Source organism: Fibroporia radiculosa (genome assembly GCF_000313525.1).
Source record: "Fibroporia radiculosa TFFH 294 genomic supercontigs, scaffold50, whole genome shotgun sequence".
Classification (NCBI taxonomy): Eukaryota; Fungi; Basidiomycota; class Agaricomycetes; order Polyporales; family Fibroporiaceae; genus Fibroporia; species Fibroporia radiculosa.
The window spans coordinates 46,384-72,606 of NW_012133168.1; the positions used below are offsets into that span (position 1 = coordinate 46,384).

The 26,223-nt window shown below is 49.8% G+C and overlaps 9 protein-coding genes across 9 annotated transcripts; 4 read left to right on the top strand and 5 right to left on the bottom strand.

Annotated features, from left to right (window-relative positions):
• Nucleotides 1-1,498: 1,498 nt before the first annotated feature.
• On the top strand, nucleotides 1,499-3,933 carry FIBRA_00188 (uncharacterized protein; the record flags this gene model as incomplete). The annotated part of the gene is made up of 14 exons (XM_012322087.1): nucleotides 1,499-1,576; nucleotides 1,644-1,698; nucleotides 1,752-1,864; nucleotides 1,924-2,032; nucleotides 2,085-2,148; nucleotides 2,196-2,272; nucleotides 2,319-2,635; nucleotides 2,711-2,926; nucleotides 2,996-3,071; nucleotides 3,121-3,268; nucleotides 3,328-3,339; nucleotides 3,394-3,562; nucleotides 3,634-3,815; nucleotides 3,867-3,933. 14 exons carry the CDS (start codon nucleotides 1,499-1,501, stop codon nucleotides 3,931-3,933), a joined length of 1,683 nt encoding a protein of 560 aa, XP_012177477.1.
• Nucleotides 3,934-4,866: 933 nt separating this feature from the next.
• Nucleotides 4,867-6,785, top strand: FIBRA_00189 (uncharacterized protein; the record flags this gene model as incomplete). Its single annotated transcript, XM_012322088.1, has 12 exons — nucleotides 4,867-5,040; nucleotides 5,096-5,144; nucleotides 5,197-5,280; nucleotides 5,332-5,443; nucleotides 5,503-5,567; nucleotides 5,626-5,689; nucleotides 5,745-5,847; nucleotides 5,902-5,932; nucleotides 6,008-6,065; nucleotides 6,126-6,318; nucleotides 6,367-6,668; nucleotides 6,722-6,785. 12 exons carry the CDS (start codon nucleotides 4,867-4,869, stop codon nucleotides 6,783-6,785), a joined length of 1,299 nt encoding a protein of 432 aa, XP_012177478.1.
• Nucleotides 6,786-6,975: 190 nt separating this feature from the next.
• On the bottom strand, nucleotides 6,976-8,012 carry FIBRA_00190 (uncharacterized protein; the record flags this gene model as incomplete). Its single annotated transcript, XM_012322089.1, has 5 exons — nucleotides 6,976-7,098; nucleotides 7,357-7,367; nucleotides 7,428-7,626; nucleotides 7,679-7,751; nucleotides 7,807-8,012. 5 exons carry the CDS (start codon nucleotides 8,010-8,012, stop codon nucleotides 6,976-6,978), a joined length of 612 nt encoding a protein of 203 aa, XP_012177479.1.
• Nucleotides 8,013-12,111: 4,099 nt separating this feature from the next.
• Nucleotides 12,112-13,168, top strand: FIBRA_00191 (uncharacterized protein; the record flags this gene model as incomplete). Its single annotated transcript, XM_012322090.1, has 3 exons — nucleotides 12,112-12,520; nucleotides 12,578-12,906; nucleotides 12,968-13,168. The coding sequence occupies 3 exons, from the start codon at nucleotides 12,112-12,114 to the stop codon at nucleotides 13,166-13,168; spliced, it is 939 nt and encodes a 312-aa protein (XP_012177480.1).
• Nucleotides 13,169-13,687: 519 nt separating this feature from the next.
• Nucleotides 13,688-15,020, bottom strand: FIBRA_00192 (uncharacterized protein; the record flags this gene model as incomplete). Its single annotated transcript, XM_012322091.1, has 5 exons — nucleotides 13,688-13,744; nucleotides 13,800-14,114; nucleotides 14,258-14,643; nucleotides 14,702-14,733; nucleotides 14,785-15,020. The coding sequence occupies 5 exons, from the start codon at nucleotides 15,018-15,020 to the stop codon at nucleotides 13,688-13,690; spliced, it is 1,026 nt and encodes a 341-aa protein (XP_012177481.1).
• A 2,789-nt stretch (nucleotides 15,021-17,809) lies between these two features.
• Nucleotides 17,810-19,489, bottom strand: FIBRA_00193 (uncharacterized protein; the record flags this gene model as incomplete). The annotated part of the gene is made up of 4 exons (XM_012322092.1): nucleotides 17,810-18,549; nucleotides 18,603-18,815; nucleotides 18,869-19,276; nucleotides 19,330-19,489. 4 exons carry the CDS (start codon nucleotides 19,487-19,489, stop codon nucleotides 17,810-17,812), a joined length of 1,521 nt encoding a protein of 506 aa, XP_012177482.1.
• Nucleotides 19,490-20,291: 802 nt separating this feature from the next.
• FIBRA_00194 (uncharacterized protein) lies at nucleotides 20,292-22,742 on the bottom strand (the record flags this gene model as incomplete). The annotated part of the gene is made up of 10 exons (XM_012322093.1): nucleotides 20,292-21,007; nucleotides 21,069-21,178; nucleotides 21,236-21,348; nucleotides 21,403-21,537; nucleotides 21,590-21,639; nucleotides 21,691-21,756; nucleotides 21,808-22,098; nucleotides 22,147-22,258; nucleotides 22,318-22,406; nucleotides 22,469-22,742. 10 exons carry the CDS (start codon nucleotides 22,740-22,742, stop codon nucleotides 20,292-20,294), a joined length of 1,956 nt encoding a protein of 651 aa, XP_012177483.1.
• A 785-nt stretch (nucleotides 22,743-23,527) lies between these two features.
• Nucleotides 23,528-24,256, bottom strand: FIBRA_00195 (uncharacterized protein; the record flags this gene model as incomplete). The annotated part of the gene is made up of 1 exon (XM_012322094.1): nucleotides 23,528-24,256. The coding sequence occupies one exon, from the start codon at nucleotides 24,254-24,256 to the stop codon at nucleotides 23,528-23,530; it is 729 nt and encodes a 242-aa protein (XP_012177484.1).
• Nucleotides 24,257-25,107: 851 nt separating this feature from the next.
• Nucleotides 25,108-25,797, top strand: FIBRA_00196 (uncharacterized protein; the record flags this gene model as incomplete). The annotated part of the gene is made up of 5 exons (XM_012322095.1): nucleotides 25,108-25,187; nucleotides 25,242-25,379; nucleotides 25,439-25,468; nucleotides 25,530-25,613; nucleotides 25,671-25,797. 5 exons carry the CDS (start codon nucleotides 25,108-25,110, stop codon nucleotides 25,795-25,797), a joined length of 459 nt encoding a protein of 152 aa, XP_012177485.1.
• Nucleotides 25,798-26,223: the final 426 nt, after the last annotated feature.

A 26,223-nucleotide genomic window follows, 5' to 3' on the forward strand; every position in this document is an offset into this window, starting at 1 on the left:
CTCACAGAAAGTCTAGGTTCATGGTATGAGCTGGAATATCTTACCAGTGAGTTGAAAATATGCCAATGAATTAAGCTGATACCACAGCCCTGGGACTTGATGGAGTACGTCAGCCACCACTGGTACTTAAGGATTTGACAAGGACTTGGTCTGTTCACAAAATAAGAGACACAGAATCTCAGTGAAAGCTTTCAGCTAATCGAAGCAGGTGTGTGGATAAAGAACTGATCAAATTCGCAGATGGCGGCCTGCTGGATTGATAGAGTATGGTAAAAGCGGGTGAAAAGCTGGGTTGTTCGAGTATCTGGAAAATATCAATAACCCAACAGCGTTTCTCCAGTCCCTGGTCGTATACGTTGAGCCCGTAATGCATTGCGCCAGAGAGCACCAGGAGACCATAAATAAGCAAGTACTATTTGGACATCGTGATCCAGGATAAGTAAACATGCTTAGCTCGTGATTGAAGTTGACTATGTAGTGGAGCCACGCGAGCATGAGGACAAGCGCTCAACTGAAGACACGCATACCACGCGATTTGCAGCGTGACTCCTCAGCCACCCAGAACGAATGCTCTCTTTTTCTACTTTGTTGTAGTTGGAAATTACTTTCTCAGCTGTCGTGCACCAGCCGTCCATCTTTCAGCATCTGAAGTGTAGGTTCCAAGCTTACGGGGCGCTTGTGCATCGGCATTTTCCCCGGTGGACTATATAACGCCTGTCACTATCGTAAATCATTAGGCCGAAACCAAGACTGTTGAGGTGTTTTGAAGGAATCTACAGTACACTCATTATTCTTCTTGATTCAGAATTGTCAACACCGTTCATAGACAACCGTTCCATTACTAACTGGGTTTCCAGTTCTTTCAGAAGACTCCGTATTCAATCCATACCCGAGCCAATCGGGTTGTGTTTCATTGCACTGGCGACCACTTCCACATGATAAGAGCCCATCTCAAATCCGAGCGCCCTCCCTTGCGGCCCGTTAGATATCCCAGGAAGCAAGCTACTAAGCACCTAGACACCGGTGTTACAGGGCAGAGGTTTTGGTGCTTTGCAAGTATTTCTTCTTCAGAGCGTGTTTGCACTGATCAGGTGGGAGACTCACGTTCGATTTAAAACCCAATCAGAAGTGCTTGTCGAACCAATGAGCGAGTCTACTGCCTGAGGTACAGCACCCGAGTTCAAGCTCGTCAACTTTCCTCTTTTCAGAAAAATTGCTCCTGTGATTTTTTATGTCGCCGACCGAGAACGGGCTCAGCGCGAGCCGGTACCTAACCGTTCTTGGCATTGCACAGTGATCCGCTCCCCTCCATGGTGACGGGGCCGACGTCTAGCCGGTCTTTGGCGATAGCCCATGTTTACCCGAGATCTTGTATCCGATTTCTCATTCGCCCCCCACTTGCCTTATCTTCTTTCCCTTTCACTTCTTAGAAGTATACCTGGCCGTCGGTATACTGCTGTATTCCGGATATCCATTCCTTTTATTCTGGAACATAACTATGGACGACGACAGTAAGGAGGTCTACGATGAACCGAAGGTCGCGGACGTCGAGTCCGAAGCCAACACCTCCACAGAGGTGTATTCAGAGCCGAAATTACAACGGCAGATGAAGAACAGGCACATCTCCATGATAAGGTGCGCAGAGTAGTCTACTGGGGTGCCATCTTACACTAATCCTGGTCTTTGATAGTATCGGAGGTATGTGGGCACCTCCATTACGATGCCACCTAGTTTTTCAACAAGCTGTGCAGGTGTGCTTGGAACTGGTCTTTTCCTTAGCACAGGGAATGCTCTCTATAATGGTGGTCCTGTGGGTCTTCTTCTGGGTTATGCGACGATTGGGTCGCTGTGTTATTTCACCATGGTAAGCCAGGCATTACTCGTCATGTCGGGAATTCAGGTGACCGTCATTGGTGCCCGCAGGTATCATTGGGAGAGATGGCAGCATTCCTTCCCATCCCTGGTGGTCATATCACATTTGCGGAGCGTTTTGTAGACCCTGCATGGTCGTTTGCCCAAGGATGGCTGTATTGTGAGCGAGCCATTGCGTTTTGTTGCATTTCAGATCTGATCATATAGTACAGGGTACAACTGGACGATCATTTTCCCCGCTGAACTTAGCGCCGCGGCTGTGTTGATAAATTACTGGTATGTCGTCACATTCCGGCTTAGGTTCTTTTACCAACTTCACGCAGGGACCAATCAACAAACAATGGCGTCTGGATAACCATGTGTCTTGCTGTAGTCGTACTCATCAACATGTTTGGTGTTGGTAAGCCTTTCACATCAGTTGATCTACCTTTACGCGCGCCATCTAGCGCTCAGCAAATCCCCACGCACATATTATATCAATGATTCGCTGACCAAATTCGCGCGCGCATCAGGTGTCTATGGCGAGGCTGAGTTCATCTTCGCGTCCATCAAAGTATTTACCATCACTGGCTTGATCATCCTCGGAATTGTTATTGACCTCGGCGGTGGTCCGAATCATGACCGCATCGGCTTTCGTTACTGGAAGCACCCTGGGCCATTTGCACAGTACAATGGCATTCCAGGCGCCACTGGCCGCTTCCTTGCCTGGTGGTCTGTCATGACTCAAGCTGCCTTCGCGTTCATCGGGACAGAGGTCGTTGCTGTACGTGTTGCTCATCTCTTCCTGACTTATCGAAAAATGTAGTACGCATCCATGCTCACTAATGTCATGATTCAGATTGCTGGCGCGGAGGCAAAAAATCCACGCCGGAATATACCTAAGGCAATTCGGAACGTGTACATCCGTCTCCTGCTGTTCTACATTGGCGGTGTTATCATTATCGGGTTGCTCGTGCCACACACCAACCCCAATCTCAGCCTCACCACTGGGACCGTCGCGGCCTCGCCGTTCGTGATCGCAATCGAGACCGCCGGAATCAAAGGTCTCCCTTCTGTAAGTAGTACTCTTCTGCCTTATGCCGCATATCCATATCGTGTGGGTTCTGATTTGCGCATCGGATAGCTCATCAATGCCTGCATACTGACGTCGGCATGGTCCGCCGGGAACAGTGACCTATACTGCAGCTCGCGTGCCCTTTGTGAGCCTTAAAGTTCCAATGCTTTACAACCTGATTCAAAGTCTTCTAGATAGTCTTGCAATCAATGGAAACGCACCAAAATTCTTCGCCAGAGTTGACAGGCGTGGGCTGCCTTTCATGGGTCTCATCGTGAACGCGGCTCTCGGCGCTCTTGCATACATGGACATTAGTAATGGCAGTGGCAGGGTATTTGGATGGTGCGTCATAGCCTCAGAATATCCTTCGAATTTGAGTGTTAACCTGCCAGAGTCTACAGGTTTGCAAACATGTAAGAAATCATCCATCATGTTCATGCGCCGCAACTTATACTTCCGCTGTGCAGGACGGCTATCGCCGGGCTATCTAGCTGGTTCGCTATCGCAATCACATACATTCGATTCCGTAAGGGCCTCGAAGCACAGGGCATCTCCCGGGAGTCCCTCCCCTATCGTGCCCCCTTCCAGCCATTCGCGGCGTACTATTCTGCGATCTTGTGCTTCACCGTTTGTTTTGTGCGTGATATATCCTTCTCTAAGATCAAGCAGACTGTTATGCTGATGAATCTGTGGCTTGGTACGTTCAGTTCAGCGGGTTCTCCGTGTTCCTCAAGGGAGGATGGAACACGGGGACGTTCGTGACAAATTACCTCCCTATGATCATGTTCCCGGTACTGTACCTAGGGAAGCGTTTCTGGTGTGGCATCAGACTTGTCCGCCCAGAGGATATGGATTTCAAAACAGGCCTAAGCGAGGTGCTTGCTGCATCGTATGTCGTCGTTCTGTCTTCTTGTCGGTCGCTCTAAGCATGCCCTTTCAGTTACGAAGAGCCCCCACCACGAAATTGGGTCGAGCGTATATGGACCACACTTGTGCGTACTGCGTGAAGATCGTGTAAACCCTTCTAATGTATTCCCGGTGCAGATGTAGACCTTTCATTATGGGCGGATAAATTTGTACAGTAGTGGATTTTAACTGTAGCTTGGAAGATAGTGTAGACTTGTAGAAATAATTTCAGCCAATGACATACCATATAGAGAGATGTTGGTGAACAAATTAGTGACAGACGCAGTGGCTATATAATAGCCCGGCGTGATTGTACATAGGGTGTCGATGAATGTTTGAATTCCAACGGCTCGGAGTGCATGCGACTACAGTGTGGCGGGACGACAGGCGCAGAGTATCTCCACTGGCAGCCTGCAGGGCCATACGAGCCGAGCTATTTTGAGCTTGTGATCGATACTCACCTTTATGGCCTTCCGCGCCTCTCATTCCTCAGCATCAGGCACGCTCGGTGCCATCACTTCAGTCAAACCGGCTCTGGACACCGTCGTAGCACCGAGGTTTGATCAGGCACATCCTTGGACAATGGACGCCTTTCCCTACACAAGACACATGTTAGCGTTCTATATACTTACGTTGCCTGGAAGTGCATTTGTGCGGGCCGGTCGTGTCGTTCTCGTCAATGTGTGTTGGCAGTGACGCCGTCCCTCCACGCTTTCTTCTCTCAAGAATTTGACTTTTGACCTCGTGCGTTTCGTTCTGCTTACTTTCCCACTTGTTCCCGGACCGCTTGAACAGGTCACTGGTCTTGCGGCCATGTTTGTGAAGCCTTTGTGAGTGAACAAACATCATTTGAGGTAGGTCGGCTGAACGCGTGCCAAGCTTTGTTGCGCATGTCTATCGTGATGTTCGCGGACCGCGTCATAGTGTGATCACTGTCTTTCTCGGTCGTGTGTACTGGTGGCGGGGTCAGTGGATACGGAATATAAGGACGAAGATCATGGCACGAATCATACAGCGAAGGTGCAACTACCCCAATGTTCTCTGCTATCATTTTGTTTTCACTGCTTTCCTTTGTGGCCGCTCAGCTTTCTGGTCCGGTCGGACCAATCACACCACTGTCGGAAAAGTCAAATATATGTAATGTTCTTGATTTTGGAGGAGAAATCGGTTCGAGCGATATAGGACCTGCTATTCAATCTGCATATAACGTGAGTCTTCCATTCACCGTCGGGTTGACTGTGCTGATACAGGTTTGGTCAATAGAATTGTGTGTTGACCAACTCCAGTGCATCGACTCTCTATGTTCCCGATGGTGTGTTTGGTATTGCAATCCATCTGGCTGAAACCAATATATTTTCCGCCAGGTGATTACGACATGCAGACGTGGGTTACCCTCAGCGGTGGGACGAAATGGGCTTTCAGGCTTGATGGCCTCATCACACGCACCTGTATGTGGAATATGTGAGCGTGTAACAGAACCTCACATCGGTTGCATTCAGCCACGACGACTGGGAACATGATCGTCGTTGAGAACGCGAACGACTTTGAGTTTTATTCTGCAAACTCAGCTGGTGGAATTCAAGGTGCCGGATATCAATGTCGCAATGACGGGTAAGCCGTGTTCATGCTAGCACTTTGCCTTGGCTTTTCCTGATAATCGTGGTGGCCAGTCCTCGCTTGATTCGCATGGTCACGTCAACTCGCTGGTCTTTGCATGATCTCATTTTGGTGGACTGTAAGAAACTCGTAGGGTATTCTGTTATAATGAGCAGTCATCAATAGTCTCTTCACAGCTCCTGAATTCCATCTTGTCGTTCAAGACGGCTCCGGAGGAGAAGTCTATAATCTAGCTATTCGGTGGGTCATCATCTATTGATATCGTATTCAGGTCATACTGATGTACTCGCGGTAGGGGTGCTGATATTGGTGGCTCTGACGGTGTCGATGTTTGGGGAGACAACTACTGGATCCACGATGTTGAAGTGACTAATCGCGATGAATGTGTCACCGTGAAAGTGAGCTATCTTCAATCCCACATACGACTGTTTGTGATATTTCCTGCCCATTAGTCACCCGCGTCCAATATTTTGGTTGAACGTAGTGCGTATCAATTTCTATCACACTAACGTCTGCGTGATTCCTCACACGTCCTACAAGTTTGGTGCAATCAGTCAGGGGGAAGTGCTATGGGTAGCTTGGCAATAAACACGAGCATCGAGAATATACTCTATCAGTATGTCGATCCAAAAAAATACCTTACTTCTTTCTCTTATGCGTTTCGTTCACTTGTAAGGTATGTCTACACAGTAGGTGGAAATCAGGCATACATGATCAAAGGCAACGGTGGTTCTGGGACCGTCACCAATGTGATCTTCCAGAACTTCCTTTCTCGTGATACCGCCTACGGCCTCGATGTCAATGAATATTGGGCTTCTATGTCTACACTCGCGGGAGATGGTGTGACGTTGTATAACATCACATTTAAGGTAACAGTCATTCGTTCCGAAGAAACTGCCTACTAACGCTGGACGTAGAATTGGGATGGCAACGTAGCCGATGGAGTTGAACGCTCCCCCATCCAGATCCTGTGCGCTGATACCGCACCGTGCTATGATATATACTTAGAGGACGTCTACATGTGGTCGTTAACGGACGAGGCGACGTGGAAATGCGAATCGGCATATGGCAGTGGCGCATGCCTAGAATCCGGCACCGAATACACAAGCTATGCAGTGCAGACGACATCTTACACCCAACCAACTGGGTATACGACGCCTACCACTATGACTGGAGACCTGACCACGGGATTTGGCAGCACCGCACCAATTCCGACACCGTAAGTAGTTTTCCGTGCATTGTGGATTTTTTGAGACTGAATGTCGTGCGTAGGACAATTCCGACTATGTTCTACCCGGGATTGCCGCAGATTTCGCCTTTGATGAAGAATCAGTAGGAAAGGTGTTCCTCGTAAGTTCCGGAGATTTCTATAGGCTTTTGTGCCCTTACCATTCCAGTTCCCACCTCTTCGAATTATTTCAACTGTGTCAAGGACGCGTTTCAATTTGTATATCTTTACGTGGTATATACTCATGGTGTTATGTGTAAATACCACTAGCGAGTGAGATGTTTAGTGAATTGCTCATTTACTTCAAGTAAGTGGGGCAGTGTGGCTTGATCGTCTCGGGCAGGATCGAATTCTTCGGATTCGTTTTCGGCCGGCCGTTTGCGACAATCTCCTGAATATCTTCCTCTTCGACGAGACGGTTCTGTACTTTCATAGCATCAGTACCTCACAGTATCAGTACCTTAAGGGCTAAGTTCTTGATAGTATAGTTGGGTATATGATCATGATTATTTGTCGTGAGCAACTACAAGTACATTGCGTGATGATAAACGTTAAGGAAAACTGATAAAGATACAAATCCTTCAGAGAAAGCGTAAAATCGTCGCGTTTCGTCAAGCAGAACTAGGGAATTCGAATGATAAAGGGAATCCGTTTCACGCCATGTCAACTACCGCCACACGGGAATAGCAGCTGCAAGATCAGACAGCATCAGTTGTGGACGTCTGAGACCATATCCAGACCTCAACGCACCATATCCGGGACTCCAACAAACATGCTGGATCGGAATCCAGGCCGGGGTATACTGAATAGCCGGAAAATATTTGACGTTCTGTACTAGAGTAGTCGAATTGGGAACCGGAGGAGATGGCGGAGGAGAATTCGCTCTCCGCTCTCGACGTGCCCGGTCAGCGGCGATAATTTCTCGATGGTCTACTTCCTGGAACGTCCGCTACGAGGCAGACGATCAGTCACTAAGAGGAGGCAGAAGAAGACAGACATACTAAAGCAAAGTCCCATAGCGCCTCGGCAGCGTCGAAATAGTGAGTTCCACCATAGTTAACGGCATTGTCAGCGCTGGGTATCGTGAAAATGAGCACTGAACCTGAAAGAACATGTGGACAAGACGCACCGACTGTGCAAGAAATTGTATTCTTTCATGTCGTGCTCATTCATGTCATCCCGCAAAAGGTCCAAAATATTAAGGGCTTCAGTCACCAGCATGCGTGCCCTGCGAGTCTTGGTCTGGCTCGAGATGAAAACGGACGCAGTATTGAACGAACTCTCCACGGTAGTAAGGATCTCGTGGATTGCGTGCGCAACGAGAGGAGATGGCATAGTGGACAAATGAGAAGAACAGAGTAGAATGGAGGAAGATGAGGTCGCTCGGTTTTATGGGAGCGGCAAGGTCGCATACGCCACATAGCATAACACTCATATTCAGGATATAAAAGGCAGGAGACGATGAGCGGCGGTGCTGTGCAAGATGCCGCGCTTGCTAGAAGTAGCCATGGGGGGTAGTCTGGGCAAGGAGAGACTGCCCAGCCACCCCGGAGAGGCAGGTGCAGTCAAGAGGGATGCACATGGGGGCACTGTCTGAACATGTGAAGTGCACTGGTATCGCCTCAGTATACTATATGCACGGCTCAGAAAGTTTCCGTTTGGGGTAGGTGTCTGTCGGGCAGATTGGGAGGACGACCGCGAATCGCCCTTGGCGCTTGACAGAAAATACGAGACAATGCTAGACGACGCTCACAGCACTTGTCCTCTCAACCAATCTGCCTCTGGTAACATAAGCTTGTACACCTTTATGCTGACCTTATCCGTCCAAAATGGAAGGACGAACAACAGCCTCTTCCAGTATCGCTGTGTTGTACAGCCATTAGGGAGCCACATTATCGCCATTATTGCGGTTCCTCGGTCCAGTAATAGGTCCCGGTTGGTAAGAACAGAGAAAGGTGCTAGACTTCAACACCAGAGCTCGCAAGTAAAGCTTAAGGCCAGTGGTAACACACGCACAAAGTCACCAGGGCGATGTCGAGGTGGTCAGTCCTATAATTGGTCACGAAGCTTTTAACCGAGCGCGTAATGATAGGTAATCCCATGATCATGTCCTTGATCATTTTGAGTCAGACTTACATTGCGATGTCTCGACCTTCCGACTCCTTGCTCAAGCTACCTATTGCTTGAGCTATAGAGCAATGTTAAGCACTTCTGGAATGGGCGCCGAACTGCCTATAAACTTATGTGATTGTTCTCGTCTACCATCTTTCCCACTCTCAGCCTCATACTAGTCAGTGCGACATTTCTGTAGCTGCGCGCAAGTATGACAACATGTATACTGATCTGGCCTTAAAAGGTGCGAAAACCAAAATCAAGATACATCTCGACCTATGTATCTCTCCACCGCAATTTACGGTTGCACCTATATCCTACATTTCCCTGGTGGTCAAGCTTAGGATCAGAGTATACACGACGACATAAAGTCACATACCATGTCAATGAGTATTGAATTATACTCGAATTATGAAGGTTATTCCCATATGCCTCACGGACCAAGATACTCAGCATCGTCAGGAGATGCATGCAAGTCTACAGTCATGTCAGATCTCCTATGTATACTATGGAGATACAATCCCCCTCACCCCGCCGCTGTGGTGCCAGATAGACTGAATCATGAGGCTGCGGTATAATTGGTATGGCAAGTGCAAAAAGAGCACCCAGCAGAACGGCGGCGGTTGAAGAGCGGAGCAAGAACATATTGTCTGAGGCAAGGCGGATGTGGAGCGGTCGAACTGGTGATTCACGGAGTCGGTGCTGGTGTGTCTCTAAGCAGCTTGTATTTATTGTGGAGCTACACCCACCTTCAAAAAAACGACAGGTATGCGCGGACCACTCGTTCTCCGGAGTATGGCTTGCCTAACGTATGTCAATGAATGAAAGTGTTTCGAACTTAGACCATCACTCATGTCACAAGTCGGACAGGGCTACCATGTCCACCAGTAAACGTTTCAGCTTCGTTTACCCACTGTTCACTGTCAGATTTGTCCTCAATAGCTAACCGGATAGTCCAGGTGCGTAGCGATCTCAGTGATCCTACCAATTGGTTTGATGTATTCGACTCTGTGGGCAGCGCATTTATCTTGTCACGTCTACAACGAAAACAGGTTCTCCATCGATGGCGCGCAACACCAAGTACAAGTCTGGTATCCGCTCGTAAGTTGCAACGCCTCACCTCGACTGTTGCGATTCTCTCAGTATTCGATGATGGCCCGACCGATTTGATCTCTGCTTTTCGGAGTGCAGTAAACAATCTATGTAGTTGCCCTTTGGATCGCAAAGCGAGACTCAACATAAGTGTATCTATACGATGGCATTGATATGTTCACATGTCGTCCATGGGCTCTCCCAACTCTCATGCCCACATTGTAGCATTCACTCCTTGATCACTTCAAAAGGTCTTGTATCCCCCTCACATGTGAGTGTCTATTAGCTTGAATATTTACCGACAATCAGAATGATATGACACGTGCACTCAGGAACTTGTTCCCTACCTAAGTGTGTCAATATTTGGGTGTCAGTTGTACATTTTTGATTCGTTAGATAGCGACCATTGGGCAAAATCGTGCTGATTCTTCCACACTTGTTCATAGACCGCACCCCAGTCCTTGCATTCGTACGTGGCGAAAAGGTCGATAGGTTGAATATGAGAGGGCGCCAGGAATGGCTCGAGTTGTAAGTCACCACGACAGAGCACCATTTGCTTAATATAGTTGAGGCAGTGTCTCTCAAGTCCAGCTGTACTCTCCACGGGATTGTGGCGGCTGTGCAGCATAGCCTGCCGGACTATGTCAAGACAGCGCAATTGGTGCAGCATCGAAATGGTGAATGGCTGCCGATGGGGACCAAGATAGATGAGTCCAGAGCCCGGGATCATGGATGACCACTCCCCGTCGCTGTCGGGTGTGTTGAGCCCATAGTGGCGCGAGCTATCTGAAGCCATCAGGACACCTGGAATCTCAAGTGGCCATCTCTCCGGATGGTCTTTTCCGACATAGCCTATTCTGATTATAGTTCATCGTGCCTTGTGAGATATGTTATGAAATGGTACGTACTATAATGCATCTGACTGTCTAACGCAAGGAGGCTGAGCCAGAATACAGTGCATATCTTCACAAGAACCGTCAGTCCTGCGAGGGCCAGGCACAGACTGAACACGTATGCCTGCGGACGGGAAGCGGAGGGGCTCGAAGCCATGAGTATCGCTTCCATGGGATCCATATCTCAAATCCTGAGGTCTTGACTGCGAGACGCAATGCCCTTCAGTGACTGCTTAAGCATATGTCCGGGTAGCGGTAACCCCGATGATAGATTGTGGTGCCCGGATTGTGGTCGTGGCAAGGACGTTCATCGCCACTCAAAATATCCATCAATCCAAATAGTGCTGCGATAGGTGTTTCATTGCTCTACCGACGTCGGCGTGAAGTCGCATGCTGATGTGCGCTCGCCACTAGGCATGATGCGAGATAGGATTTGGAAATTTCAAAACTTGTATGTGAGCCGTTGGGCACCCGGACTGCCGACTCTCTGCTTTATACGTGAGCGCTGGAAAAATCCCATCAAGGCACCAAATCCTTGTAGATCGCAAGCGCACTGTCTACAGTCGGTGCCTAAGCCGAACATGCAGGTACGACTGAACTTGAACTTATCAAGGGCGTGCGCATATGCCTCGTGACTCGACGGGCGGCATATGGTAGACAATGTTCATCAGCGTTCTTGATTCCATCACAACAAGGCGCCATTCCTTTTCCCTCCCATCGGAAGTGGTTTACTCAATCTTCACCGGAGACCTGACGCCTCCTACATTCGATCATCTCATCTCTTTCAGGTTTCACCTATGATTTCTGGCCTCTTCAAGCAGATGTGATTTCATGACATTATCGCTGCTAGGACATTGTATAGGGACTGAAGGAGCTCTTGTGGCCTATGATGTATCATGTTCAAGATGGGGCTGATGCGCAGATGCTCAAGATTGCGGTCGTTCCAACACGATCTTCTCCGTCCCATTGACCGCTCGGTGATGCCGGCGTCGTCGTCTAAACGCGGACCGGCCTGTGGACATCCTGCATCTTGGACCATGGATAAACTCCTTTAACGCACCGACAGCGTGGCATGCACTTCTACTTCTCGCTGCGCGTCCGTGACGTGGATGCTACACATCCCTCTTCCCCATCTTACGCCGGTCCCGTCAACAAAAGTGCATCTAACTACGCTTTGACCATTTGGACAGCAGGATAGTAGGCCTCTAGATGTCAGTGGCAGTCTTTGAACACGCTTTCTACATTGGGAGTTACCTTGGTGGCATTCTCTATGGTGTGTACCTGAGTCCGCAGGACCGAGTCGGTGGACGTTAGCTTAAGGTTCTCGCCGCCCAGGCATGGAGCTCATCGCGTGCTACGCGACAATGAAGGCCCTCTGGAGAAAGCCGCAGCGGCGAAAGAGTGACTACTTCTACATGATGTACAGTACCGCTTTGCTCATGCTGGTCACCATCGATGTCTCGACAAATGCCGTATATGTCGAGAACATGTTAATCACGTCTAGCATGCGGTCTGGCGGAGCAGCTGCTTTCATCGCTACGCACAGCGCGGTTTGGTACCAGACATTGTCATCGACGTCAGTTGTCATACTGATTTTCATGAATGATGCACTAATGGCGAGTCCGTTGACATCTCGGGACAACACAAACTCACTGCCATTCCCACAGATTTATCGCTGCTTCATCTTTTGGGGCTCGAGGATATACATCGTTGTTCTTCCAATTCTGATATACCTCGGCGCGTTCTGTAAGTCTCCTTCCGCTTTCTTTTTCCATAGGAGAAGTTCATGTGTGCATGATAAAGCGCTCGCGATATGTGAGCTCATCTCGTCGGGGATATCCAGCGGCGACTTTTTTGCAGGAAAATCTGTCGATTTTGGTGTACCTTACTATGCGATGTCTATCGCGCTAAACATCATCCTGACAATCCTCATCTGCGGCCGGCTCTTGTACCTCTCCAGGAGGATCAGGAACGCGTTGGGCGAGCAGAGCGCGCGCATCTACACGAGCGTTATCGCCATTTTGGTCGAAAGCGCCGCTCCGTACAGCCTATTCGGAATCATGTTCGTCGTGCCGTACGCGCGGAACGCCGAGGTCGCGATAGCGTTTGGAGAAGTATGGGCAAAAGTTGCCGTATGTGTTGTTTTTGTTTCTTCGTGCTGTACACCTAGCCTATCTGGGGCATTTTCGACAGGGTCTGGCTCCTCAGCTGATCGTACTGCGGATCGTTACTCAGCGGGCATGGACCAAGACCACGATCGATAGTATGGGCGATACTTCAAGGACCATGAATCCGTTCACCACGGCCGTCACTATGGATGCGATGCCCGATGTGGAGAAAGGCGGATCGTGTCAATCGATTAGCGAACCACACCCAGTTGAGATTCCAGCGTAGAAGGCAGATAGCTGGTTCTGTGTTTCGCACTGGGAGTAGCGGTGCATCCATCCACGCCCTCTATCAAACTGCTGTCGCACCTGTTCGCCAGAAGCTGCGAGCCCCCCATTTCTATCTCAAAAAATTGCCCTAGTCTCTGCTCTCGTTACGCTGGGTAGAATTCCTAATGGTTCTCCTCGCGGCTTTTTCGAACCTAGGACACGTAGGTAGACAAGGCCAGTTGGGTCCTCGGATCTATGCTGCGACAACCGCCGACATTTTTTGCCAATAAATTACAGTTGCACGAACATAAGCATGGTAGAGCAGATACACATAAGTCGCAATAGTCCGAAATGAATGTCAGTGAAGACCGGCAGATGCGTCAGCAAAAATCGATGATCAACATCGCATGATAACTATACAGTAGAAGTCCAACGCAAATCCACTACGCTCATAAGAGTCCAAAAATAGGTGGTATATACTTGGTAGTGCGATATAGTAGTGTAGATGAATGCTGACAGGATCAGACAGGATTGCACACTAGAGGTAGTCGTCTGAAACGAGCGCGTGGTGGCCGCGAATGTTCATAAACGAATACTAGGGGATAATCGTGAGCCTCATGGCCTGAACCATGATAGACCGAGCAACGCACCTCTGCCAGGTCCGGCCTTGCGCCACGAATCAGATTGACATACACCAAATTCGGCTCAGTGAAGAACGGACGCAATCCGGCACGCTCGAGTGACTCCCACCATGACTTGAATGGAGCGAAAGTGCTGTACCCCGTGTCGGATCGCGCATGGATCTCAATTTGCATCTGCCCGATAGGGAGAGGCGCAGCAGGATGCGCCGCGTTATTCGGCGATGAGGGTGGTGCGTGAGGATTATGGGGCTCTGTGCCTTGCATGGCTGTCTGGACAGAGAGGAAAGATGACAGGGCGGTGAACTCCGCGCCTTCAATGTCCACCTGAGAATATGTATTAGCCATGCTGCTCGTCTACGCCGCCGCTACTGATAATCGCAGAGGACCATTAATGGGAGCTTCAGATATGTTGCGTCCAATCTTCTACGGTATGTGGACCGGGTACATGTTTATAACTACAGACGCACCTTCAAAATATCAATGAATTGGTGGCCGTTGAGCGCCATGAGGGTCGACAACGAATATGTCGGCGGGTACACTCCCGGACCGTGGTTATCGACCTCACCAAGTGCCCAGGCATGGAAGTGCGAGCGATCACGCAGTGCTGGGACGGCGGTGATTTCGGGTCCAAACGACGGTACGCTGAAGTCGTACCCCCACACCTGGCATCCAGGAGCACGGCGAAGGAGCTCCGCCTCGAAGGAGGACTCGTTGTTCACGCCAAACGAGTATATGACACATTCTTTCTGGCGAGCAATGCGATCCAGCCCGCACACCCACTTGCCTCCGTCACCAAGGACGCCGACGCGCTCAACACGGTGCGGGCATTGGAACGCAGGAATGAAGAAATCCCCTGCGTATGGACTGTAAGGATAGTGTTTGTAGACATGACCACAAGGTTTGAAACTCACAAAGAGTGTAAAAGTCGTCGCGAGGAGGGAAGCTGGCGATGTCAAATCAGACGCCAGGCATTGAGGCACGGATGAATACGCACGCCTCAACTAGGGCAGGCGTGGGCCCCCATTTGCGGACCATCGCTTCTCGGTCTATGAGCAGCTTGTCGTATCGCTCGTCCTCCTCGATAATCCGCCATTTGAGACTGTCGCCTCTGCTGAAGTAGCTCTCGACGTTGCTTGAACCTTGCGAAAAGACGAAGACGGTCGCGATCAGCACGACTGCAAGGAGCGCGGTATAGCGGGGATGGCGGGTGATGGAATATTTGGCAGGCATGGCGAAGGAATAGAGGACAAACGCGATGGCCTGTTGAGGACTGTACTGTAGGTTTCAAGTTGCACGCTGGTTGCATGGCCGCCTCGGGTCGCGCCTGCTCCACCAGTGCTCCACTCACGCGTGGGTGTCATCGTTACCAATGATTCGAATATGCCCCTCCGCAATTTGTAAAGTGACCACCCGGGACGTCGTATGTACGGCCAGGGAGTGCATTCAAGGCGCGTTTGTACTAACATATGCATTCGCTCAGTGTTTTTTACTAGGGTCAAAATTTCGCGGCAAGCAAGCGGACGAGCTCAAGGGCTCACTAGCACTGCTCATGCACATAGATAAGTCACAAGCATTACATTTCCGTAGCCGTTCAAATCGACATCTTTCTTCCTCGCATTCAACATGGTTTTTGTTCAACTTTTTAAAAGACCGAAGGCACCAGTACAGCCAGCATGGCTCGCTACTGGCGAGTCGATGTAATCATTAGTAGACTCGATTTCGCGGCTCATGATTCAAAATTGAATACAGTGTTTCGGTGGTCCTTGGGACACCCGTGTTCCTTGAGACACTCGCTTTTCCTCTTGACTAAGGTGATGAATATAATCGATCACCTGGTATTTTATTTGTACTCTATTAGACTACGTGTTAAAAACTTGGGGCTGAACGGCCATTAACTGAGGTTTTGAGAACATGATATATACCCAATTCTACCTACTTTGAGGGATTTCACAGACTCTGCGAGAGAATAAATTCTGAATTTATGAAGACCACGTAGCTAGCCTATTTGGATTCAGCTTCACCCAATAAACCGTGGCATTTGGTGTAGAATTGCGCGATCTAGGAGAATGAAATGAATGCGTGACATCGCGCGCGAGGGCGTACACATCACATGCGATGGGGGTGGCGGTGAATTAGAGTAGCGACCGCGCTCGATCGCAGCGGGCCACGGGGGGTGTCACACTGCGTCACGCTGTCCCAAGGAACCCAAATCATCTGAAAATGAGTACAGGCAACAAATTGAATTCTGTTGGAGAGTACATTGCAGATTTTATTCCAATAAAATTCACAGAGGACTTGAAGGCACTTCACAAAATCCCTGTATATAAATCTGTTGTAATTTCGAAGTGTGGGACGCACAAAACGAAACATGCGAACTGGTGTCCCAAGGACCACCGAAACACTGTACCAGTGGTTGGGAAGCAATATTCGCCCTTCGTCCATATCGTGCGTAAATATGTCAAGAATCAACAAAAGCAATGCGCAATGTGATAAGGTGTAGCGACAAGAGCGACCTAGGAATTGTCCTGGTTGCATCTTACGGAATATAATATTAGATATGAAAGGTACGCCCAATATCACTGTAGTACCCACCTCCTTATCAAAGTAGTCTCTTTCAGTCTTAGTAGTCAAGATGTAATCCAGGAAGTTTCAATCTTGGAGCAATTTGCGCCAAGCTCATCCAGAAAGCACTGAGACTCCTCGCTGGAATTGTGATGGTAAGAGCGATCGGAGACACCTGTTCTAACACACGCAGCGCAATATAGGCCGCCGGGTGCGAAAGGAATATAATTATTTTTGGCCAACGCTCGGGACATCTAAAATTCCACTCGTCGAAATCTGTTGTGTCTCCGCAAACCTGATCCAGGACCCATCGGCAGTCAATTCTCGATAGCTTCAAGTGCCCCGGCGAAAATTTCCAATGGGATGCCATGGCGCACAGGTCGGTCGTTGGTCTTCTGCGAGAGGATACATCTCCATTGGAGTCAGAGAAGTTAGTCGCAGATCAGCTGCATTCGGAAATTGTTGAGGGATCATTGTCATGGGGAGCCTATAGTCGAACAAGGCGAGAGTGCGCAAAGAAGAGGCCGCCATTGTGGTCCCATTGTATCATACTGATCCCATGTATGCAGAGAAATTGAGGAAGTGGGAAAACGCCGAGTGCTTGATATATCAGGCCCAGGGCGTGACAGAAATTTCAGCCTTAGCGCGCGCGGATCGTTAGTGCCTGGAGTGAACGAAGAATGTAACATTCCCTGCGTCGGCTCGCACAGTTTCAACCACATCATTAAATCTCCCACGTCGGAGCTCCAGCACGATCAAATTTGCAGCGGCTTCGAGCAAGAGTCCGCTAGAAAAACCATCGCCGTTGGAATTGGTATAAGCTGAGATGACGGCCCGTCCATACATTGTTAGATCGCGAACCCAATTCAATCGGTTTGGGATGTCATCCAGTAAATTTCGGACAATTCTCGAGAACTTTTCCGCCCGGTGGATCTCGATGACAGCAACAATGGATATTCTACGAGCAATTGTCGATAGCCTCAGTGCGTCCCTTTGGGGAAGAATCTCGTGAAGAATATCGTAATTGATGTCGAGTAATTGTCGATGGATCGTGTTGGTGAATTGTCTTGCAGCTTCAAGCTCTCTGACTAACAGTTGTAGATCAACACAGAAGGCCTTTGAATGAAGACTAACCACTCACGAGGAAATGTTCAAGCCAGTAGAAGTTGATTGCTATAAAACTGGTTTGAGGTAAAGTAGTGCGAAGGCAGACAGGCTTCAGAAGAGAGAAAATTAAACACGAGACACGCTGCTTACTTGCTTCGATGAAGATTTAAAGTCACCTTACGAGTAGTACATGACATTGTCCCGGCGCGAGACAGCGCACTGGGTAGTTGACATATCATCTGAAGCAGCACCTCAGCAGATGGGGACCTGAGGCAACACTAGTTCAACGTCAACATAATCCCATAGTACATCGATATAAACAAATCAAGTAGGAGTAGGATACCATCCATCTATATGTTGAACACGAAATCCTCTTCAAATCCATCAGAACATATATCGTCAAACATTATCACAAGTCCGCCATCCAAGGGTTCAGTTTCCTCCAAAGCAGCCATGCTCAACGCGTTGACACTTGGTCCTGATGTTTTGGCTTTGGGGACGGGGCGCGATCGTGTCGTCTCGACTGACGCAGAGCGCACAGTTTTAGTATTCCGTATCGTCGAGCCCACGACTACTGGAGTTCTGCGTCCCACGACCGAGGTCGAAGCGGCAGGAGGGACGGAGCTAACGGTTACATTTGCCTTCCTTGCCGTAGCCGCCCTAGTTGCGGGAGTAATCGCGTTCGCCGACAATCGAGCATGTACAAGAGACTGGACAGGCTTTGTAGTGCCCGCTCCGCGGGTCCCTGAAGCTGTGGTTGACCGTACATTGGTAGATGCGGTAGATCGAGCACTCGATCTCGTGGAGGGTGCAGACTGTTTCGCGCCGTTTCCACCGTTAGAAGAGGCGTTCGTCGAGGAACGTGCCGCTTGCCGTGTAGTGAAGCCAGACGCTGAATTACCGGTGGACCTGGTAGACATTTGGATTGGTTGGGAAGTACCTTGCAAACGCACAGAAGGAACAGATCGTGCAGCAGCTGTGGGTCGATGAGCGGCTGTAGAGCTTGATACATGCGTGCGAGCCTGAGGCTTGCACAATTTGGCAGCTGAGTTGGTTGATGTTGCTTTCCGCGGCAAAGGGCTATCATTCTCTTCAACGAATTGAGCGCACTGTTACACAAAACCTGATTAATCGATTACGCACCGAGCTCAGGTAGCTCCACTCTCTCCCAATCTAATGGTGAAGCCACAAAGCCACTCATGTTCCAAACCTCACGGGGGTCAATGTCGACTTCAATATCCTGTGCACAATATAGGTCTGCCGTATCGTCGAATTTAGCTGAATGAGCCAGTTCCAACAGGGCTCTCCCGGCGATTTTGTAGTTCGGCATCTCGAATGGGGGTTCATATGGTGGAACTATTCACATCGCATTCAATCAGTATGAGAGAAGAGAGCATCAAAAAACATACAAGTCGCGGCAGGCGGCATATATTCAATTTCATCGTAGTCTTCTTCCTGGACAGCTTCGGTCTCCTCAACGCTTACATGCTGTCCAAGATCAACATCACCGTCACTGACATCCCAGTGATTGCCTTGAGTAACTGGCGTCCTGAGCTCGAATGCCCTCCCACCAGAATCGCTGAGCCTAGGTGATCGGAGACTTTTTCTAGCTGAAGACGGACGCAAGAGGGCACCGGGAGTTATAGTAGCTAGAGTGGGTGGGGCATCGAGCAGGGAGAGCTTGGCCAGTTTTCCAGTCAGGGGTTCTGGAGGACAGAACGGTACTAAATTCGCTACTCTATTTGGGAAGGGAGTTTTATCCCCAAGTGGTCGGGATACTGTGGGCTGGCCTTGATCTTTGGAAGTTTTATGAGGCCCTGCCTTCAATGTTAGCTATAGGGCGAGCGCACGTATGAAGGAGGCAGCGCACGAGAGGCAAGAGGGCGATGAGGAGTCAGTGCGCCCTTCCCTTTGACACTGATTGTCATGGATCCTCGGTACACATTCTCTTGGAGAGTACTGCGGCCCTTTAGAGCCCTTCCGGGGGTCCGAGTATCAGCGTTCAGCGCAATTGGGCGCGCACTCAGCATTTCAACAAATTCTGAGGTGGAAAGCGAACTAGAGTAACAAGGATAGAATGCGATCTGAGGGTGAAGTGTGACCCGACGCTGCTCAACTTGAACGCGAGGTACACGTGACCGTGTTTCCTCCGCCACCGTCTCCGCGGCGATCCTCGATCAGCCGGACCGAGCTCTCAATAATCATTCTCATGGAGTAAGTAGTCGTATCGGTAAAGTACGAGTCTCTAACAACGATCATCTTGAGACATTATCAATGTCTACATGTGGTCCCGAATGGTTGGACATAGTCGTATTTTTGGATGGAGTCGCTGATCGATTGCGCTAGAAAGGTGCAAATGTAAAAGACGTAAGGAGGCCGAAAGTCGCCCAAAATGTGAACGCGGTATGGCGCATGCTTTCTTGTATCATTTTCCCGTATTGTTGTTGCAAGTGCTCTCTTACCATACTGCCTGCTCCGTATTATCTTCAGGCTTGTATACATGCACGATTGCTCCGCTTACTATCGCCATAATCGACCTCTTAGTTTACAATAATGAAGATCTTCTGCTTCTGTAGCTAGCATCCATCCGACTGTAATCCTTCCAAATCAACTCCATTTGTGAACAATGTATTCAAGCAATATACACATGGTATGACATGCAACAACCTCTAAATGTACAGCATACAAACTAGATGGTAGACGTAAGGCCAATGAAAAGATCTATGCCAGCGAGGATGAAGAGACGCAGGTGAACGAGTGACAATGATAAAGAATCCACAGGGAAACGAGTGACAATACTCAAAGGAGATATGAGATAACATTGCACATACTTCACTTCCGTGCCACCTTCGGGGTAGGGGCATTGTTGTGAAGACGAGTCGACCTCCGGACCCCCTGGGGCGTCGCAGGTGGCTCCGCCAGCTGTTTGCCTTTGATTCTTTTTGCTCGAGCGGCAGGCCCTTCGCCATTGATAGAAGCCGGGCGACCTCTGCGGGTACGATGAACTGGCACAGCGTCCAAGGGAGGCACCTCGTCTTCCTCTTCCGAGTCGGCCTCGCGCATCGGGGTCAGGGAACCTTCAAAGTCGAACGCCTTGCGCTTCAGGTTCTCCTGGTCAGCTTGCTGCGGCTCGGAGTCGCTGTCCACAACTTCCTCCTGTTCCAACTGTTTCTCGAGAATGACATCCGCGCGTCGCTGCAGCTTCGAGGCCTCGCGTTTGAGCCCTGAGTTTCCGGGCTGCTGGCTCTGCGGGTATGCACCCGGAATCTGGACAGACTGCGACGCTGTGATATTGTCGGTGGGTTCTTCATCCATGCGGGCATCGCCGTGCGCCGCATCCGCATCCATCACAACATCTTCCGGCTGCAATGAGGCCATAGACGCATCTTGACGCGCAGGCTCAGGTTCTGGAGACTCGGTACGGTCGCGGTAGACCTCGGGGGGCGCCTTAGCATATTCCTCCGCAAGCCATGGATGTTCGCGCGCAGCCGCGGGGGTCATACGGTTCGTAGCTTCGTACTCTAGAAGACGTCGCAGGAAGCTCTCAGCTACAGAGTAAATGGTCAACTTTTAGTTAAATGCTATCATAGGCGTGTCAAACATACGTACCCATTTCAGATGCATACTGTCGTAAGCACGGCCAATCGACACGGCGATTTCGAACACGGTCGTGCAATTCTTCGCCTTCGTTCTCGATGAAAGCGTTATTACCTGTCAGCCTAAGATGAAAGGTCAACAAGTCGATCGACAACCACATATACGACAAGAATACATACATAGAGTAGATGATGACGCCTGTGCTCCAGCTGTCCACCACTTTCTCATACCCCTGATTGTTGCTCTGTAGTACCACCTCAGGCGCCAAGTAGCAGGGGGTCCCGCACATAGTCTAATGAGAAGGATATCAGCTATCGTCTAAATAGCTCTATTAGGATATACTCACGCGAAGAACTGTCATATGGTCAACGGCCTTCGCAAGCCCGAAATCAGCGACTTTCACGCGAGGCGGTATATCGCCGGTTAGCAGCACGTTTTCGGGCTTCAAATCACGATGGGCGATATCCTTGCTGTGAATATACTACGACAGGCATTAGCAGTGTTTTGCCAAAGATGTTGTAAAAATTACATACCGCCAGAGCGTCACATATCTGGTACGAGAGATACTGGGTCTCCGCTTCATCTGCACAGTAAATTAGTGATATCCATATAGGCATTTGAAAGTTAAACCTACCGAGACGCTCTCGCTGGATAATATAATCAAGGAGATCGCCTCCGGGAATGTATTCCAGTATAAGATCTACGAGCCAAGTCAGTGATCGGTTCTCTTTGACCAACGCGGTAGACGCACTGATTGTGTTAGGCTCAAAGAAGACCTCCTTCATATGACAGATGTTGGGGTGTTCCAATTTCTCCAAGATGTTGATTTCTCGCATTACGGCATTTTGTGCGTTCCCGCGCTCCTGCACCGAGCGTAGCTTGTTGTATTGCAGAACCTTCACGGCGTACCATTGGCCAGACTCGCGATGCATGGCTTTCATGACGGTCGCAAACGAACCTTTTCCAAGTTCGTAATGCATCTGGTAAGCAGCATGCAGCCCGGTGAGGGTCTCACCCGTGGCCATATGTTTGTACACAAAGCCTGTGCATGATCAGAATAGCAGATCCGAAGCAAACAAACATCACATACGAAAGTCTTCCAGGGAGCCATCTGCATTGCGGTAGTGTGGAGGACCGAAAGAGATCTCGTTGCCGTCATATAGGAGCATCGTCCTGCCTTTACCAATTTTGTTGCTGTTGATCTAGAAGACGTCAAATCATTCATACGCCACGCCAACGGAATTGATTTGAAGGAACCCACAAAAGTGCCGTTACTTGAGTTATCCGTGACTTTGACGGCTGCATTGACATTTTCCTGTCCATCCCATACAATCTTGCAGTGGTAGTTGCCTGCGCCACAATAGGTAGACGCGTCGGACGCGCTCAGACATGATACGAGACGCGCCACTCACTGATTTTCTTGCCTGGGAGAATGATATCGTTTCCGCCTGGCCTTTGATCCGCGTTGCGGCCAACATTATATAGCGGCTTGACCTTCTGGAAGTCGATGCGGCGGAGATGAGAGTTGCATGGGATGAGGTAGCCCCAGAGGTGCGCGTCGAGGGTGTTATCAGGCTGCGAAGACGGCTGCGTCTCTTGCTGCGTTGCCTGGGTCGACTGTGTGTCGTCGCCGTGCGCGTCGGTGACCATGGCGTCGTCGACTTGATCCGCGGGGGGTTGCATCATCTTGAGTGGTCTTGATGTTGATGTAAATTTTCAGGAGATGTGGGAGCTAACTATGAAGATACGAATTGACTCGATTTTAAGCAACCCAATTCAAAGCCCGAAGTGGTCTCTTGAACTTCGCACAGACCGCCACGGGCCACAACAGCAGCTTTGTCAAAGAGGGAGGTCAAAGCAAGTACGCCGGCGATCAGAGCGGAGGAAAATTCGCAGCTTGAGGATGGCCCACTACGCGACGCAAATTGCGAGATAGGAGGGTGTGTGTGTGTACGTGTCGAAGAGTCTGAGCACAAAGTGAGTCGGTGCGACCGCGTTCACTGCCGCCCGCGCCCTTGTCTCGTCCAAGCGCTCATTGTAGGACATTGATGGGAGATCAGGTAAGCCGATCAACCTGCCAAATGCGGAAATTGGCGCGCGCTGTCCTGTCGTCCCCTTTGTCTCAGCTCCAATTCTTAAGCCACTGTGCACCAGATTCTTTGGTGCTTTGCCGCAGCATGCCATCTCATTTCATGATCATTGCCCTCGGGAGTTACACACGTAACGAGCCACATACACACTCAGTTGATGTCGACGATATATCGTTGCTACGATCAATCTTAGACCGGACGAAGCGTGCTAGAAAGCCTTACGCTCCGCTTGCGCCGCAGAATGTCATCGTCTCTAGAGTGTAGAGAGTGTTTGGGGGATGAAGAAACAACATTATGGAACTAAATGGTGCGTATCATCCAACTAATGGCCATGACACTGTTTCGCCTCTCCCCCTTCGTGTTCTCGTGGCGCCGTTCCCTTTAGTTCCTATTCAGCCTGTTTTGCTCAATATACAGATTTACCAGCGCCTGTACCTCCTCCTCGGTGTACTTGCGTCGTTCTGGCCAGTCTTTGGTGGCATGTTGGAGCATTGACATGTACAACGCCTGTATTACTGACAGTTCCGTCGGCCAGTCGTCTCGTAGCAGATTATTGTCCAGAAGCGAGCGGCCAGAGTTAATGGCCTCGATGACCGGGACCAGCAGTTCGTCGCGGAAGTCTTGCTTTTGCACCTCGCTCCACCTGTGCTTCGGGTCTAGCTTCTCTGGGTCAAGGTCGGTCCCGAGCCACACGAGTGCGTCGAACTTTTCCACGAATGCGTCAAGCTGCCTCTCCCGTTCGAGCAACAGTTTTTGGATCGCATCCTCGCATGTCCTGCCCATCTGACACGTACATGGGAAATATCTCTCGCTGAGATCCTCTGGAAGCATTGTTGTGGCGCGTAGAATGGATCGTAGCTGTCGCTGCTCTTGGACAATCGCAAATTCCAAACTGGAAAAGGCGTAGACGAAGCTTTCCGTCAGAGGAAGTCGGGCACAACACGACCGATAGCATGGCCTCAAGTTGTCGTATGAGGTATTTAGGAATGACCTTGCGGCTTTTGGAAGGCCAGCCGGCTTCACGCCCGAAAATGCAAAGGACCTCGGCTGGTATGGCGCCACACTCAGCACAGTGGGTATGGCGGACGTGATAAATTTTGAGGTAGACATGGCGAATACAAAGCAGTACGCAAGAGTGTCGGCAGGCAGGGCTTGAGGGCGTTGACATCCATGTTGCATCTCAGCCTCTTCATTTTATTGAGCATGACGACTGGCCACCGTCGCGTGTGCGCATTGGCCGTCTGATCCCTTTGTGTCGTGTGTCTGTTTGATAACGCCACAATGTGGCGTTCATTTCGGAGTCTTGTGAGAAGCTTCTCAAAGAGTTCGCTCGGCTGGCGAAAATTGTACGCAATGAGTCCGTCTTTTGATTATCGATACTTCCTACTGACTGATAGAGAACAGCATGAATGGAGAACTAAGTCGCCGAACGACGCGCGTAGGGGCGCACAGATGAGAGCAGTGAAAGAGGGCGGGCGCTACTGTCAGATGTGTGTTCACTGACATCCGTGCGGTGAGTTTTCTCAGCTATAAAGTTCCCATCACTGATATGGATCTTCAACGTTCATCCATCCAGTAGAGCGGTATCGATGATGTGTCGAGAGAATCAAGGAGAGAACGCCGTAGATCCTTGGACCTTGGACCTGAATCAACTTGAAACGGTGTCACCGCGCGGAATGCCCGAAACGCCGGCGTTTACGCTCCTCCTTACAAATGTGCACCGTGTAGGTATAAAGCAAGAGGACGAACTCAATGAACGTTCCAGCTCCTCTTTCTTTCGCTCACGCTCACAAGTCGGTACTGGTTGGTGAGTGCCTCCAAACTATCGCGGAAATCTCAGTCTAACAATTTTTCGATCCTAGCCTCCTTCGTTGCGTTCGATCACCCCCATTTGACGACTTGCACGATCTGCATTTACTTCCCTTCATTTTCGTTTGCATAATATCCTAACTTTGATCGCAATGCGCGCTTCTACTGTTCTCATTGCTCTCGCCGCCGTCGCAATGCAAGTTGTCGTGCCGGTTATGTCCTACCCGTCCTCGTATGTGGTCAGTTTGCATGGCAATTGACTTTCAATAACATTTGTCGCATCCAGTAGCTATGCTCTGTACCGCCGGGATGGATTTGATGCGCTATCCGCTCGCGATTACCAACTGTACGACCTATTAGCTCGTGCCGATCGCCAGTATGCGGCACAAAACCTCTACAACAGACAAGCATCCGCCGGGACCCCGTGAGTATCTAGCAGGACACCTCAGACGTGTCCTCTACCCTCTAACTTAGCCCACATAGGCGCAGTCGTCGCCGGCAAATTCAGAACCAGTATGAAAAATTCGCTCGATGATTATTGCTGACGTACTGATATATTTGCTTTGTGTTATAGCATTTCTCAGCAGGGTACGGAGGCTGTGGCCACTGATGCAGCCCTCGACCACGCCGCCGGTTCTGTAGTCAAGGATTGGTGGTCGTAAGATCTCCTGTTATGCTTGTTCTGCAGATTCTTCCGCTGATTCACAACTTGCAGAAAGCACGCCGGCTCTATAGTGGACGGTATAAAGACCACCATAGAGGGCACCGTAGAGTCTGCTGGAGGAGTAGTCTTGGCGAATGAGATAAGTAGTGCAGGGGCCCCTGCTGCGACGGCGGCCTAACTCGGTTAGCGTAGTTGGAAGCGCAGCCTAAACGATCCTTATGCCCATAGATGAGCGGAAACGATTGTTGATTGTCACTGTACCTTTGTCGTCAATTGGCCAATAGAGGAGCTCACCATTTGTTATTGCGTGCTCGAGTAGTACGTATGTTCAACAGTTTGTCAGGGCATTCGTGGCGTCGAAGATAGTGGAAGTTCTCCAACGGCCATTTCAGAAACCCGTTGTTATTGAACGTAGGTCTTTATGCGCCAGTCAAATTGAGAGCAAATTGCTGGGTGTAGTGCCCTATATGCTTTTTCCCTCTTGAAATTGCGGGAAGCGACTTCTCTCGCAGTTATCACCGTGCATGTGTTCACCAGACCGCTGGCAAACAAAATTTGCATCATCAGTGCCGAAGCACTCAATCTCCATGCATGTCCTCGTCTT